At 40.8% G+C, this 14,730-nt stretch overlaps 1 protein-coding gene across 3 annotated transcripts in view; it reads right to left on the reverse strand.

The window, feature by feature from the left end:
• FAM185A (family with sequence similarity 185 member A) overlaps positions 1-14,730 on the reverse strand; it is a 67,296-nt gene that overhangs the window by 24,957 nt on the left and 27,609 nt on the right. For all 3 annotated transcript variants that reach the window (XM_070755132.1, XM_070755133.1, XM_070755131.1), the window contains exon 5: positions 11,319-11,360. In XM_070755132.1, the coding sequence (XP_070611233.1) occupies positions 11,319-11,360 (42 nt within the window). The remainder of the gene's footprint in view (positions 1-11,318; positions 11,361-14,730) is intronic.

Raw genomic sequence — 14,730 nt, forward strand, 5'->3', positions numbered from 1 at the left:
GTGAAAACATTTTGGGGTTCACAAAAGTTGGGCAGTGGATGAAAGGAGGGGGAAGAAAGCCAAATCTGGCAAGAATCTACCTCCGGATTACATCATTTTGGCCCTGCCAACTATTTTACGGAATAGCGAACCATCTGACTTTAATCAGTCTTGGAAAGAGTTGCACGTACAGACTTTAGAAACCACGGCAGTGAAGTCAGCAGACTGAATCACATGGAATTCCAGCAGGGGGACATACAATTCCCAACAATCCACAATGCACTTTCCAACATAGCCCGTCTGATGTTGGGATGTTGTAAGAAATTGTGGTTGGCGTTTAGCACATAAGGAAAGAAGGAGGAGGTGGAGGAAGAAGAGGAGGAGAAGGAGGAAGGGGAGAAGGAGGAGGAGGAGGAAGAAGAGGAGGGGCTGGAAGAGGAAGATGAAGAAGAAGAAGAGGAGGAGATGGGGGAAGGGGAGAAGGAGGAGGAGGAAGAAGAAGAGGCGGAGGAAGGGGAGGAGGTGAAGGAAGGAAAAGAGAAGAAGGAAGAGGAGGAGGAGAAGGAGGAAGAAGAAGAGGAGGAAGAGGAGGAGGAAGAAGAAGAAGATGAGGAGGAAGAAGGGGAGGGGGAGGGAGAAGAAGAGGAGGAGAAAGAATGGGAGGGGAAAGAGGAAGAATAAGAAGAGGAGGAGGAAGAAAAAGAAAAGGAGGAGGAAGAAGAAGGGGAGGAGGAGGAAGAAGAAGAAGAGGAGGAAGAAGAAGAGAAGAAAGAAGGGGAGGGGGAGGAGGAAGAAGAAGAGGAGGAGGAAGAAGAAGAAAAGGAGGAGGAAGAAGAAGAAAAGGAGGAGGAAGAAGAAGAGGAGGAAGAAGAAGAAGAAGAGGAGAAAGAAGGAGAGGGGGAGGAGGAAGAAGAAGAAATGAGGAAGAAGAAGAAGAGGAGGAGGAGGAAGAAGAGGAGGAGGAAGAAGAGGAGGAGGAGGGGAAAGAGTTGCCAATCTCAGACTTGTGAATCATCTGGCAGCTCCCTTGAGGCCTCCATGAAGCAATGGTTCAACTTAGGAAACCTCTGCAAAATTGACTGGTGCTTTTTCGTTGGAACTAGGATGGGAGACCACCAAGGAATCCTCAAGCCTGGAAAAAAAAGATAATTGAAAGATAACTGAAGCTCTGGAGTGCAAAAAATGGCCCAACGGGCAAACCAGAAGTTTGGAAAAACGGACTTCCGGTTTGCCCTGTTGTGCTGTTTTTCACACTCTGTGGTTTCAGGAAGCTTCCCGGAAGCCTCCAGAGTGCACGATCTGAAGTTCCCGAACACTCTTCAAAGGTAGCCCCACGTAGAGAGCGTTACAGTAGTCAAACCTTGAGGTGATGAGGGCATGAGTGACTGTGAGCTTTATTGTAAGACTTTATTGGTCAAGTGTGATTGGACACACAAGGAATTTGTCTTTGGTGCAGATGCTCTCAGCGTTCATAAAAGAAAAAGATGCATTTGTCAAGAATCAAGAAGTAGAACACTTAACGATTGTCATAGCGGTCAAACAAGCAATGAAGAAACAATCAATATTAATAAAAAATCTTAGGGTACAAGCAACAAGTTACAGTCCTACAGTCCTAAGTGGGAGGAAAAGGATGATAGGAATGATGAGAAAAAACGAGATGATTTGAGAATTGGATAGTGGACGGTTGCAAGAATTGGGTAATCATCAGAGGAAACATAAATTATTGTTTTGTTTTCTAAGAAGTCAAAACATAAGCTTGGATTCCAACGGAGGCGAAACTTCAGCAATGAAAAATTCAGCAAATGCTTCAACAAACAAAAGAATGTGAAGTTTTTCTCCTACCAAGCCTAACTTCAAAATCTCCTGAACAGATCAAGGTTAAGTGGCCCACAGGCCAAAGGGAAAAAGCTGAGAGACAAATACAAAAGGAGAAGCAACTTCATGACAATCTATGTCTACATTCAAAGTTTCCCAGACTTGGCAACCAAACATCCTTGGTTCTTGGAATCGGTAATATTTAGACTCTTAGACGCTAACATTCATCAAGACGTCTATCAGTTACTTTCATATCTACCCCCGTCCCTGTTAAAAGTGGCGTTCCCCAAGGCAGCGTACTGGGACCAACACTCTTCATTCTTCTACATCAATCGCAACAACACAAGAGCACGCAACAGATTCAAACTTAATATTAACCGCTACAAACTTGACGGTAAAAAATACGACTTCAGCAACCGAGTTGTGGAAGCGTGGAACTCATTACCTGACTCAGTAGTGTCAACCCCCAACGTTTTTCTCTTAGACTCTCCACGATTGACCTCTCCAGGTTCCTTAGAGGTCAGTAAGGGGCGTGCATAAGTGCACCAGTGTGCCTTCCGTCCCCTGTCCAATTCTCTCTCCTTATCTCATTTATCTTTTCTTCCTTTTCAAATATGTTCACCTATACTTTTATATCTTTTCTTCTATTCTTTTCTTTATTTATATTATCACATATCTATTCTCTTCAATGTGTACTATGTATTGGACAAAATAAAAAAATAAAAAATAAAAATAATCATATCACAAACAACTGTGGTCTCTTCGCCGACGATGTAAAACTCTCCAACATCACCGACAACACAGCTATTCTCCAAAAAGACCTAGACTCTGTCTCTGATTGGTCTAACACCTGGCAACTCCAAATCTCAACCAACAAATGCTCTGTCCTCCACATCGGCAAAAAAGAATCAGAACTTCAAATATAAACTGAATAATCAAAATCTCACAGATAACCTCCACTCAGTAAAAGACCCCGGAATACTCATATCATAGGTTTGGTAGGGATTAGGGAAGGTTTGCCTATTTTCCGATGACTCTAAAGTGTTCAATAGGGTTGATATTCCTGGAGGCGTCTGTAATATGGCAAATGATTTAGCTTTACTAGATAAGTGGTCAAAGCAATGGAAACTGCAGTTTAATGTTTCCAAATGTAAAATAATGCACTTGGGCAAAAGGAATCCTCAGTCTGAGTATTGTATTGGCAGCTCTGTGCTAGCAAAAACTTCAGAAGAGAAGGATTTAGGGGTGGTGATTTCTGACAGTCTCAAAATGGGCGAACAGTGCAGTCAGGCGGTAGGGAAAGCAAGTAGAATGCTTGGCTGCATAGCTAGAGGTATAACAAGCAGGAAGAGGGAGATTGTGATCCCGCTGTATAGAGCGCTAGAGAGACCATATTTGGAATACTGTGTTCAGTTCTGGAGACCTCACCTACAAAATGATATTGATAAAATTAAATGGGTCCAAAGACGGGCTATAAAAATGGTGGAAGGTCTTAAGCATAAAACGTATCAGGAAAGACTGAATTAACTCAATCTGTACAGTCTGGAGAACAGAAGGGAAAGGGGGACATGATCGAAACATTTAAACATGTTCAAGGGTTAAATAAGGTTCAGGAGGGAAGTGTTTTTAATAGGAAAGTGAACACAAGAACAAAGGGCCCCACTCTGAGGTTAGTTGGGTGAAAGATTAGAATTACGTGAGAAAATATTATTTTACTGAAAGAGTAGTAGATGCTTGGAACAAACTTCCAGTAGATGTGGTCGGTAATTCAACAGTAACTTAATTTAAGCATGCCTGGGATAAATATATATCGCCCTAAGATAAAATACAAGAAATAGTATAAGGGCAGACTAGATGGCCATGAGGTCTTTTTCTGCCGTCAATCTTCTATGTTTCTATATCAAATGACCTAAGTGTCAAAGCCCACTGCAACAACATCGCCAAAAAGGCTTCAAGAGTTGTTAACCTAATCCTACGTAGCTTGTGCTCCGGCAATCTCACACTACTTATCAGAGTTTACAAAACTTTCGTCAGACCCATCCTCTGACAGCTCATCTACTTAGAACCCATACCGCATCTCAGACATCAACACCCTTGAAAATGTCCAAAGATACTTCACCAGAAGAGCCCTTCACTCCGCCACCCGAAACAGAATCAAGGGAATCCCCGTGCTTCGGCTGGCAATGGAAGTCCGGAGGCAGGGATTCCCAGCGGCGCAAGGGAAAAGGGGTGACTTTTGGGAGGGGGTTGCGTGTATTATTTGCTTTTATATTGATTCCTATGGGGAAAATTGCTTCCTCTTACGAACCTGGCCACGGAACGAATTAAATTCGTAAGTCAAGGTACCACTGTATTTATTTAAACTAAATAATACTTCACTACCGGCAAATAAAAACTAAGGGAAACTTATTCCAACGACACAGTTAAATCAGAGGTTGTATATTACTGAATTGCCCGCTAAATAGCCGGCACCCTCTCCTCCCCCCCCCATTTTTATAACTTCTTTCTTTCTTTCTCTATTACGACTTTTCATTACATCCTTTTTAAAATTTCTTTCCTCTCCTTTCTTTTCTTCTGTCTCTGTTTCAATATGATGCATATGATCGTGATATTAAGAATTAAATGTACCTTTGTTACGTCTTGTTTTTGTTGTGTTTTTTAAAGTATGCATTCAATAAAGATCTTTTTTTTTTTAATGGTCAAGTTTTCTGGATGTTCAGGAATAGCATCTCCACAAAAGGAGACTGGACAGGAAAGGAATGATCTTTAGAAATGCACTTTTGCTTCCAAACCGATCAGCAACTAATGGAAATTAATTTTGCATTATTGGGCCAATTTGAGGGTAAGATATCTCAAGACAAAACCAGATGCAACTAATAAATGAGATAAATGCCTCGAGACAAACTTAGCACCATAAATTTTTATTTTTTGGATAAATGGAAATAATTGCCTGTGTGTGGTGGAACAATCTGGACTGAATTATCGGCGTGTGTGATGTCTCGGGTGTATGTTTGAACAATATTTTCTCCTCTGTTTGAATCCAAGCTAATGTTCTGACTTATTAAAAAAACAAAACAAGAATCTATTTTCCTCTGATGTGATATACAAGCGGTCATAGATATACAGTGGTACCCCTACCTAAGAACGCCTCTACTTAAGAACTTTTCTAGATAAGAACTGGGTGTTCAAGATTTTTTTGCCTCTTCTTAAGAACCATTTTCTACTTAAGAATCTGAGCCCGGAAAAATTTCCCAGGAAATTTGAGAGCAGCACGAAGGCCCGGCCAGTTTCCTGCCATTCCCCCTTGAATCCCAGCCATCTTGGGCTTTTCTGGGCTGCCAGAGGAGCCTTTCGGTGGCGCTTAAGGAGGCTTTGGCAGTGCAGAGTGAACAAAGCATTTTCCTTTCTCTGGGCACTGGCTACAAAGCAAGCAAGCGAGAAGAGAAGGGAGCCTTTCAGCATGGGAAGGAAGAGGAAGCAGATAGCAGCAGCCGCCATCATGGGAGGTTCTCCAGTCTTGCCCATCTGGGTTTCTCTCTCTGGCGCAGTGTATGGGAGGCAGCCTCGCGCCGAGTGTATGCTCCTGCTCCCTGCGCATGCTCCTCCTCCCTGCCTCAGAGTCCCTCTTTTTTTAAAAAAACCTTAAAGTTTTGGATTTTTTTGATTCCCCTCACCTTCTTTCTTCGGTAGCAACTGTCCTCCTCCTCCTCTTCTTCCTCCTCCCACCCAAATTCTGAGCTTTTATTTCTTTCCTAATGGGTTTGCGCGCATTATTTGCTTTTACATTGATTCCTATGGGGAAAATTGCTTCTACTTAAGAACTTTTCTACTTAAGAACCTGGTCACGGAAAGAATTAAGTTCTTAAGTAGAGGTACCACTGTACATATATATATATATTGGCACCTGTACTGGATTGCTAAAGCCTAGATTAAAATTCCTGAGGTTTCAAGGGCACCTTTTTAAACAGGTAAATAAAGCTAACTACCTGCTGAAAAAGATTATGGGTAGAGTCTAGATCAGTGATGGCTAATTTGTCCAGTGCCGAAAGCATGCGTGTTTGTGTCAACGTGCAATGTGCTTGTGTGACAACCCCTGTGCATTCAGCCCCCCTGCACATGCGTGAATAAGCACCCTGCTCTCCCACATATACATGTGCATGTGATTACCCCCTGCACCCTATTTTGGGACTAGTAGGCCTCCCTGCAGCCTCCTGCAATTAAAAACGGGCCATGGGGGGACAGTCCGTGCTCCCGTGCCCCTTTTGGGCCTAGTAGGCCTCCCTGCAGCCTCCTGGGAGTAAAAATGGGCCACGGGAGGGATGTTCCGCACTCCCATGCCCTTTCGGGCCTAGTAGACCTCCCTGCAGCCTCCTAGCACCAAAAATGAGCTCCAAAAGGTGGGCGGACTGCAGCCCCCACGGTCCCCATGCTCTTGTGCGTATGTGTGTGTGTCGCTGTGCATGTGCCACATCTCCCTCATGCACCCTGCCTCTCGTGCAAGTGTGGCAGAGACCCAAAAGTCAGCTGACCAGTGGGAGGCATGCGTGCATGCGTGATTGAACTGAACTGGGTGTTAGTACTATATACATAACTCAAGATGTCCAGGGAGGAAGCATTTTGAAATTCCCTGATATTTCCCTGACATTTCCCTGTAACTTGCGATCTAGTGAAGGCGCGGTCGTAGATGACGTCATACCAAACGGCTAAGCCGTGGAGAAATATCGGTAGCTGAGGAAGTAAGTTATTGCTACCGTTATGCTCATTTTTGCTTGACTCTGCCAGGCAGTGTGATCCGTTTTTAAAAAAAAATATGATTTCCCCCTAACTTTTAAACATTTTAATATCGTTTGTTTTCCTCCCCCGATTTATTCCGTTTTTTCCCCCTGTCAAAATTCCCTGATATTTCCCGAACCGCTGATTTCTCTGATAATTCCCTGATTTCCCTGTTTTCCAGGTTTGCTGGATACCCTGATAACTGGTTGGGTTTGGCAATATAGAAATATACTATCAATGTATGTTTAAATGAATTATAACATTATAGCTTTAAGAGTTAGTGTTGCAGTTAGCCATAAGAGGGAGCCAAAACGTCTCTCTCTCTCTGATTATTCTCTTCTATTACTGTTATGTCCTCTGTGACTGCTTTGTGCTAAATACTGGTTTATGTATTTGTAAACTGAACAAGTAAGATATAGTATTGTATATGTATTGACTGATTTAACTGTGTATGACTAGGACTGTTCTTGACTACGATATTGGTCAAAGTAAATAATAGTTATACACTTATTGCCTCCAGCAGTGGCATGCGTGCCATAGGTTTGGCATCACGAGTCTAGATTATTTTAATTCTCTACTTTTCTTCCCTTGGATAGTAGAATCCCTACTTTATTCTCTTTCAATATTTGGAAGAGGTTTAGAGAAGAGCACCAACGATGATTAGGGCCTGGATGATGAACAGTTGCAGGAATTGGGTATATCTAATTAAATAAAAAGAAGGACTAGGGGAGACATGATAGCAATGTCGTTTGGCGGGACCCAGGAGAAGAGCCTTCTCTGTGGCTGCCCCGACCCTCTGGAACCAGCTCCCCCCAGATGTCAGAGTTGCCCCCACCCTCCTTGCCTTTCACAAGCTCCTTAAAACCCACCTCTTTCGTCAGTCATGGGGGAATTGAAATTTTCCCTTCCCCCTAGGCTTATAGAATTTATACATGGTATGCTTGCATGTACGATTGCTTCCTTAAATTGGGGTTTTTTAGATTATTTTAATATTAGATTTGTTTACATAGAAATATAGAAGACTGACGGCAGAAAAAGACCTCATGGTCCATCTAGTCTGCCCTTATACTATTTCCTGTATTTTATCTTACCATGGATATATGTTTATCCCAGGCATGTTTCAATTCAGTTACTGTGGATTTACCAACCACGTCTGCTGGAAGTTTGTTCCAAGGATCTACTACTCTTTCAGTGAAATAATATTTTCTCACGTTGCTTTTGATCTTTCCCCCAACTAACTTCAGATTGTGTCCCCTTGTTCTTGTGTCCACTTTCCTATTAAAAACACTTCCCTCCTGGACCTTATTTAATATATTTAAATGTTTCGATCATGTCCCCCCTTTCCCTTCTGTCCTCCAGACTATACAGATTGAGTTCATTAAGTCTTTCCTGATACGTTTTATGCTTAAGACCTTCCACCATTCTTGTAGCCCATCTTTGGACCCGTTCAATTTTGTCAATATCTTTTTGTAGGTGAGGTCTCCAGAACTGAACACAGTATTCCAAATGTGGTCTCACCAGCGCTCTATATAAGGGGATCGCAATCTCCCTCTTCCTGCTTGTTATACCTCTAGCTATGCAGCCAAGCATCCTACCGCCCGACCACACTGCTCACCCATTTTGAGACTGTCAGAAATCACGACCCCTAAATCCTTTTCTTCTGAAGTTTTTGCTAACACAGAACTGCCAATACAATATTCAGATTGAGGATTCCTTTTCCCCAAGTGCATTATTTTACATTTGGAAACATTAAACTGCAGTTTCCATTAATTTCTTTTGCTTGCCAATACACTACTGAGAAATAATTGCTTGCTTATGTTAAATGCCAAAGTACAAGAATGAACAACAGATTAAGAAGCTTAGATCATTTGATAAGACTGCACTGCACTCTGATACTGTTTAATTTAATCCGGAAACTCTTCGCATTAAAAATAAGGGAAGCCAAATGCCTGAGATCGTTCAGTTTCACACACAATCACAATTAATAACATAACTGAATTGTTCAAACAACAACAGTTTTTCATCAGTTGTCATTTGACCTTGACTTGATGTGGCCATTCAACAACAGATTTTTTTTTCAACTACTGTATTTTTCAGAGTATAAGATGCACATTTTCCCTATGATAATTTGGGTGCATCTTATACTCTGAATGTAGCTTTTCTTTCCCCCAGCCCTAACTAGCTCCTTTAATTGTTTCTCTCTGAAAAAAATGTTTTCCAAGCCCTAAGTCTTTGCAAGGTTTTTAAAATTTCTCTAACTTGCTCCAAATAAGTTTCTTTACAGCCCTAACCAGGTGCTAACAATGTTCCCAGCTCTTACCCGCTTGCAGGCTCTTTCATTGTTACTCTCTGTAAATAATGTTTTCCAAAATCTTTGTAGTTTCCCCCCCCCCCCCCCCCCATTGCTTTACTTGCTCCAAATGTTTCTTTCCAACTCTAACCCGGTGCTGATAATATTCCCAGCTCTTACTGGCTTGCAAGCTTTTCATTGTTACTCTCTGTGATTTGATTTGATTTGTATGCCGCCCCTCTCCGTAGACTCGGGGCGGCTAACAACAATAATGAAACAATATGTAACAAATCTAATATTTAAATTAATTTAAAAGACCCTTATTTAAGAAACCAAACATACCCACAGACATACCATGCATAAATTTTATAGGCCTAGGGGGAAGGGAATATCTCAATTCCCCCATGCCTGACGACAGAGGTGGGTTTTAAGGAGCTTACGAAAGGCGAGGAGGGTGGGGGCAACTCTGATCTCCGGGTTGAGTTGGTTCCAGAGGGTCGGGGCTGCCACAGAGAAGGCTCTTCCCCTGGGTCCCGTCAAATGACATTGTTTAGTCAGCATATGCTAGGCGACACTTCAATTTTATAAATAATGCATGATGTAATGCAGTTAACTGTTTCAACCAAACTAAGTTCCAATCAGATTAAACGATTTTTAGAAACCAGTGCTTGATTTCACTATAATTTATAAAACAAATAAGATAGAGACTGCACAGAAACTTAAAGATGCCTTACTGTTTTAGCTTAAAGAGTGGATATAATAATTAAATAAATTAATGGGAATAACTATGTGATTGCAAATCCCATTTCTTGGACTAAGAGTTAAAGAGATAATTAGGTCACAGAATACTCATCCCTTTTCAAATACCTAGTCCAAAATTAAGCAGTGTTTACCTCAATATGGATACCCTACTTGAACTCCAATTTTGCCCTGAATGAAATAATGTAATTGTGTGCAATTTGCTAAGAGGCAAGCCCCAAATGGCTGAATTTGCATGGTCCACAATGGGCCCTGTGAAGAATGTTTTCCAAGCCCTAAGTCTTTGCAGGGTTTTTTCCATTGCTCTACTTGCTCTGAATGTTTCTTTCCAGCTGCTATTGATGTTCCCAGTTCTTACTGGCTTGCAAGCTCTTTCATTGTTACTCTCTCCAAATAAAGTTTTTTTTTAAAGCCCTTAACCAGGGGATAAAATAATGTGCTGAAGCTGACCAGACTAAGGACGCTAGCCAGATGAATATCTGGTAAGCAGATTCTTTTCCCTGTTTTCCTCCCCAAAAACTAAGGTGCGTATTTTACTCTGAAAAACATGGTACTGTATTTAGAAACATAGAAGTCTGACGGCAGAAAAAGACCTCATGGTCCATCTAGTCTGCCCTTATACTATTTTCTGTATTTTATCTTACCATGGATATATGTTTATCCCAGGCATGTTTAAATTCAGTTACTGTGGATTTATCTACCACGTCTGCTGGAAGTTTGTTCCAAGGATCTACTACTCTTTCAGTCAAGTAATATTTTCTCATGTTGCTTCTGATCTGTCCCCCAACTAACTTCAGATTGTGTCCCCTTGTCCTTGTGTCCACTTTCCTATTAAAAACACTTCCCTCCTGGACCTTATTTAACCCTTTAACATATTTAAATGTTTCGATCCTGTCCCCCCTTTTCCTTCTGTCCTCCAGACTATACAGATTGAGTTCATCAAGTCTTTCCTTGTTTAAGACCTTCCACCATTCTTGTAGCCAGTCTTTGGACCCGTTCAATTTTGTCAATATCTTTTTGTAGGTATTTATTTTATTTGTCAAACATGTATAGGATAGTAGTAGTCTGTATAAACATAAGTAAGCTCTTCCTCTAGGTCCCGCCAAGCGACATTGTCTAGTTGACGGGACCTGGAGAAGGCAAAACTCTGTGGGACCTAACCGGACGCTGGGATTCGTGCGACAGAAGACGGTCCTGCAAATAATCCACACATCTTAAATTTGTCAAGTATGAAAAGCACCGGTCTAGACTTATTTCCCTGTAAAAATCTGAGCCGTGAAGACGCCGAAGAAATGAGGTTAGCGACCCGTTCATTTGGAGCAGAGCGAAGGATTATTCCCCGCTGAGCCACATCGTAATTCGTGGTTTTATAAACTTACAGTGAACGGATTCACAGAAAATGCCAGTCCCCCCCCCCCCCCCAAAAAAAATCAAATAAACAGCAGGGTGGCTTAGCATGATTTCCTGCCAATGGGTTTAACTGCCACCCTGTTGCAAAGCCCTGGTGAATTATAACCAATCTGTGTCGAGCCTGTAGTAAAACTGACAATCGCGGAACTAAAGTCACGACAGACGAAGCGTTGAATCCAAATTCATTAAAGAGCGTCCAGTCGCATGCTACCCAAATTTTCCATCCATAGAACCAACCTAGCAGTGTTGTTTAAATTTAAAAAATAAGGGCAGGAGCAAGAAAAGAACTTACCAACGGTGATGCTTCCAGTTTTAGTCTCCAAGGTAACATCGCCTGTAATGAAATTGGAAGAGCGATGGGTATCGTAAAATGTTTTTTTTTCCATAAAAGTTTTTATTTTTAATTTTAATGGAATTCAAGAGAAATTGGACTTGCACCATTTGTTTTTTAATTTATTTATTTATAAAATTTATAAATTTGCTTTTTAATTTATTTACAATTATACAATAAATACATAAAAGACAATAATAACAGTTGACAATTGAAACCTAATACATTACATCGTGAATTTGAACGATATGTCTGAATGTAAAAATACAACAATCAGTAAACATATAGACTTACAAAGAAAGGATAGAGAAAAAGTAGAGAAAAGAAAAGAAAAACAAAAACAAAGGAGAAGAGAGAAAGAGAAAAGAAGAAAAGGGTGGGAGAGTGTACAGTGGAGCTGTCTTAAGAATATGAACTAGTTTTAAATTTAGTAGCTCATTACCTTACATCAAAATTGGTAGTATGGATAGGTAAAAGCAAGCGTTGAATAAATCACGGTATAGAGATATTAAAACTAAAAGTTATATTTCATATTTATATATCTAATATCTCTTACAACTATTGGAAAAAAGAGGAAAGGTTTTATACCAGATTTGTATCTAATCAAATATATACAGTTCATTCCATTATTTAAGCAAATTGTTCTCTTTTTTTTAACCAAGTGTAGAAGGGATCCCAACAATTGTTAAATGAAGACTCGGTTTCATTCTAACTGCCATAGTTAACTTAGTCATCTCTGCACAGTATTTAATTTTCTTTATTATTGCATCTTCTGGGGGGTATATCTTCATTTTTCCACCACTGCGCGAAGTTTAATCTAGCGGACTTGCACCATTTGTGATGATGTAAGTATTCTAGGCTGATTACTTGCTTAACTCTCCCCACCACCTCCGCCTGGTATTCTCCTATAAATATGTACCACACACCCATATTCACATAAATGAAGAATAAAACCAACTGTATAATTGAATGTACAAAAATATAGAGATAGTCCTTGGCTTGTGATCGTAATTAAATCTCAAATTTCTATTGCTCAATTTCAATTATTAAATGAATCACTGCAGTTGTTAAGTTAGTAGTAGTAAGGACGCATACGGGGATTACATGACCCCATGGTACTGCAACCGCCATAAATATGACTCAGCTCTCAAACATCCGAATTTTGATCACGTGACTGTGACAGTTTTGGACTGTCCCCGTTACGCCTGGGATCGCCAATCCGGTAGCGGAAACTGCAATGCGTGTGCATCTGCGCCCCCCCGCGTACCCCCATGCAATAATTAATTCATTTATTTCTTTATTGGATTTATATGCCGCCCCTCTCTCAGGGGCGCATGCGCGGAAACCAAGAAATCGTCGAAAATCGCCAAAATCTCATGCAAGGACATTTACGCGCACGAAATTTTCGGTATTTTTGGCTTTTCTTTGTTTCATGTGCGGAAGTGAAGACCACTGCAAAAATCGCCGAAATCTCGCGCGCGAGAGTGTTCTCGCATGAGATTTTGGCGATTTTTGGCAATTAGGTCCACGCATGTGTAGAAGCAAATTCTCACAAGCCTCTGTGTGGCCTCTCTAGGAATCTCCTGGGAGGAAACAGGGCCTCCACCCTCCCAGTGGTTTCCCCAATCGCACACATTATTTGCTTTTATATTGATTCCTATGGGAAAAATTGCTTCTTCTTACAAACTTTTCTACTTAAGAACCTGATACGGAATGAATTAAGTTCATAAGTAGAGATACCATTGTACTACTTCTATTTTTATTTTATTTCCATTCTTCGCTTCGCTCCCAAGCTCTAGCAAATATTTGTAATTGGTTCATTTCTCGGATTTTTACTGTTCCGAAGGTGTGATGCTCAAACCGGTTAAAAATAATGAACAAGAACACAATAAATTGAAAACACACACTGTGCCACCACAAGTATGGCAAATAAAGCAATTATATAATAACAACCTAATATTTCAGTGGCTCAATTAAAAAAAAAAAGATCTGGTTTGCATTCTTCTTCTCAAGTAGCATCCCATTGTCACTTTGAGTTTGTAACTTCGAGAAAACATAAAAGGTTTCAGAATCAACCAAGTCTTGCAAAATTAAATCAAGTGGAGAAAATTCAACATGACATTTGGACGAGGAACCTCTATAAAAATGGTGCAATCAAGTAACTATTCCACCAAAGATAGGATATAATAAACTCTGTAATTTTCATGCTCTCTTAAATGGAAATACATATTTGTTCTGTCTGGGTTTTCCCAGACCTCAACACCAACTGAAAAAACAGCCAGACACTCTGGTAAAAGCCAAAAGTATTTTATAGCTGGAAAAAATAAGCACAAAGGAAAACCTGTCTTCACAACAGACAAGCTATAATACGTTACAGCAGGGTCCTGATGTCCAGTCAATACCACAAGCTTCTTGCTGGCACCCCCCCCCAAGGTTTCAATAGTCCAAGGCACAAACCAGGATTGTAAGCCACCAAAGTTCACAGACAGGTCTCACGAATCTCCAAGATAAAACTCCACAAGCCAGGAAGGGTGGGTCCGCCTTTTATCCTTTCCCAAGAGCACCACACCCAAACCCAGCTGTGACCTCTAATGCTGGAAATACTTAGCCAATTGAGTCCGTCTCTGATTAGCTCTCCTTTGTCGCATATCTATGATGTCTTGAGCATTTTCCCCTAAGGAATCCAGGCTGCTTGCTGGGGAGAGCTCCCCCTGGTGGGACTCTGGCTGTCCTTCTTCTTCAGCCTGGGATTCCTCTTCCTCGTCAGTCTGCACCTCCTGTTCCTCAGCCTCTCCCTCTGAGCTGGAAACCGACAGAAGGTCAGCCATTCCCGGAGGGGTCCCAGACTGAACCACAACACATATTATGTCATTATTTTATATGATCTGATTTGCCACTATAGTACGGCTGACATCCAACATATACAAAGTTGGAGCAATAGTCATGAAGCAATTGACAGAAGCAACTTGATTCATTCCTATTTTCTGTTCCCCATGAACAATAATTGGAAACGCTTTCCTGCACGTCTACATTGTACTGCTTAAAAGTGAAGATAGCTTATTTATTTTAAAGTTTTTTTCAATTCTGCCCAATCTGAAGAATCTAAGAAGTCTTCAACATACAGCCCCAATTGAGCCCACAATTGATTGGGTAATTTTTTTTTTTTAAAAAATTCTCCATACAAACTTTTTCAATACATTTCAAAATACAGTCATAATACAATAAAAACAGTATCCAGTTAGTAAGCCAATTATAATTGCCCCTCCAAAAAATTATTAGTTCCCAATTAATTACTTTCTGTATTCATCGAACCCACCAAAACCTTGACCTCTAATTTTGTCATCTAGATATCTAATTTTCTTCTAATTGAATT

The sequence above is a fragment of the Erythrolamprus reginae genome, chromosome 6 (genome assembly GCF_031021105.1).
Source record: "Erythrolamprus reginae isolate rEryReg1 chromosome 6, rEryReg1.hap1, whole genome shotgun sequence".
Classification (NCBI taxonomy): Eukaryota; Metazoa; Chordata; class Lepidosauria; order Squamata; family Dipsadidae; genus Erythrolamprus; species Erythrolamprus reginae.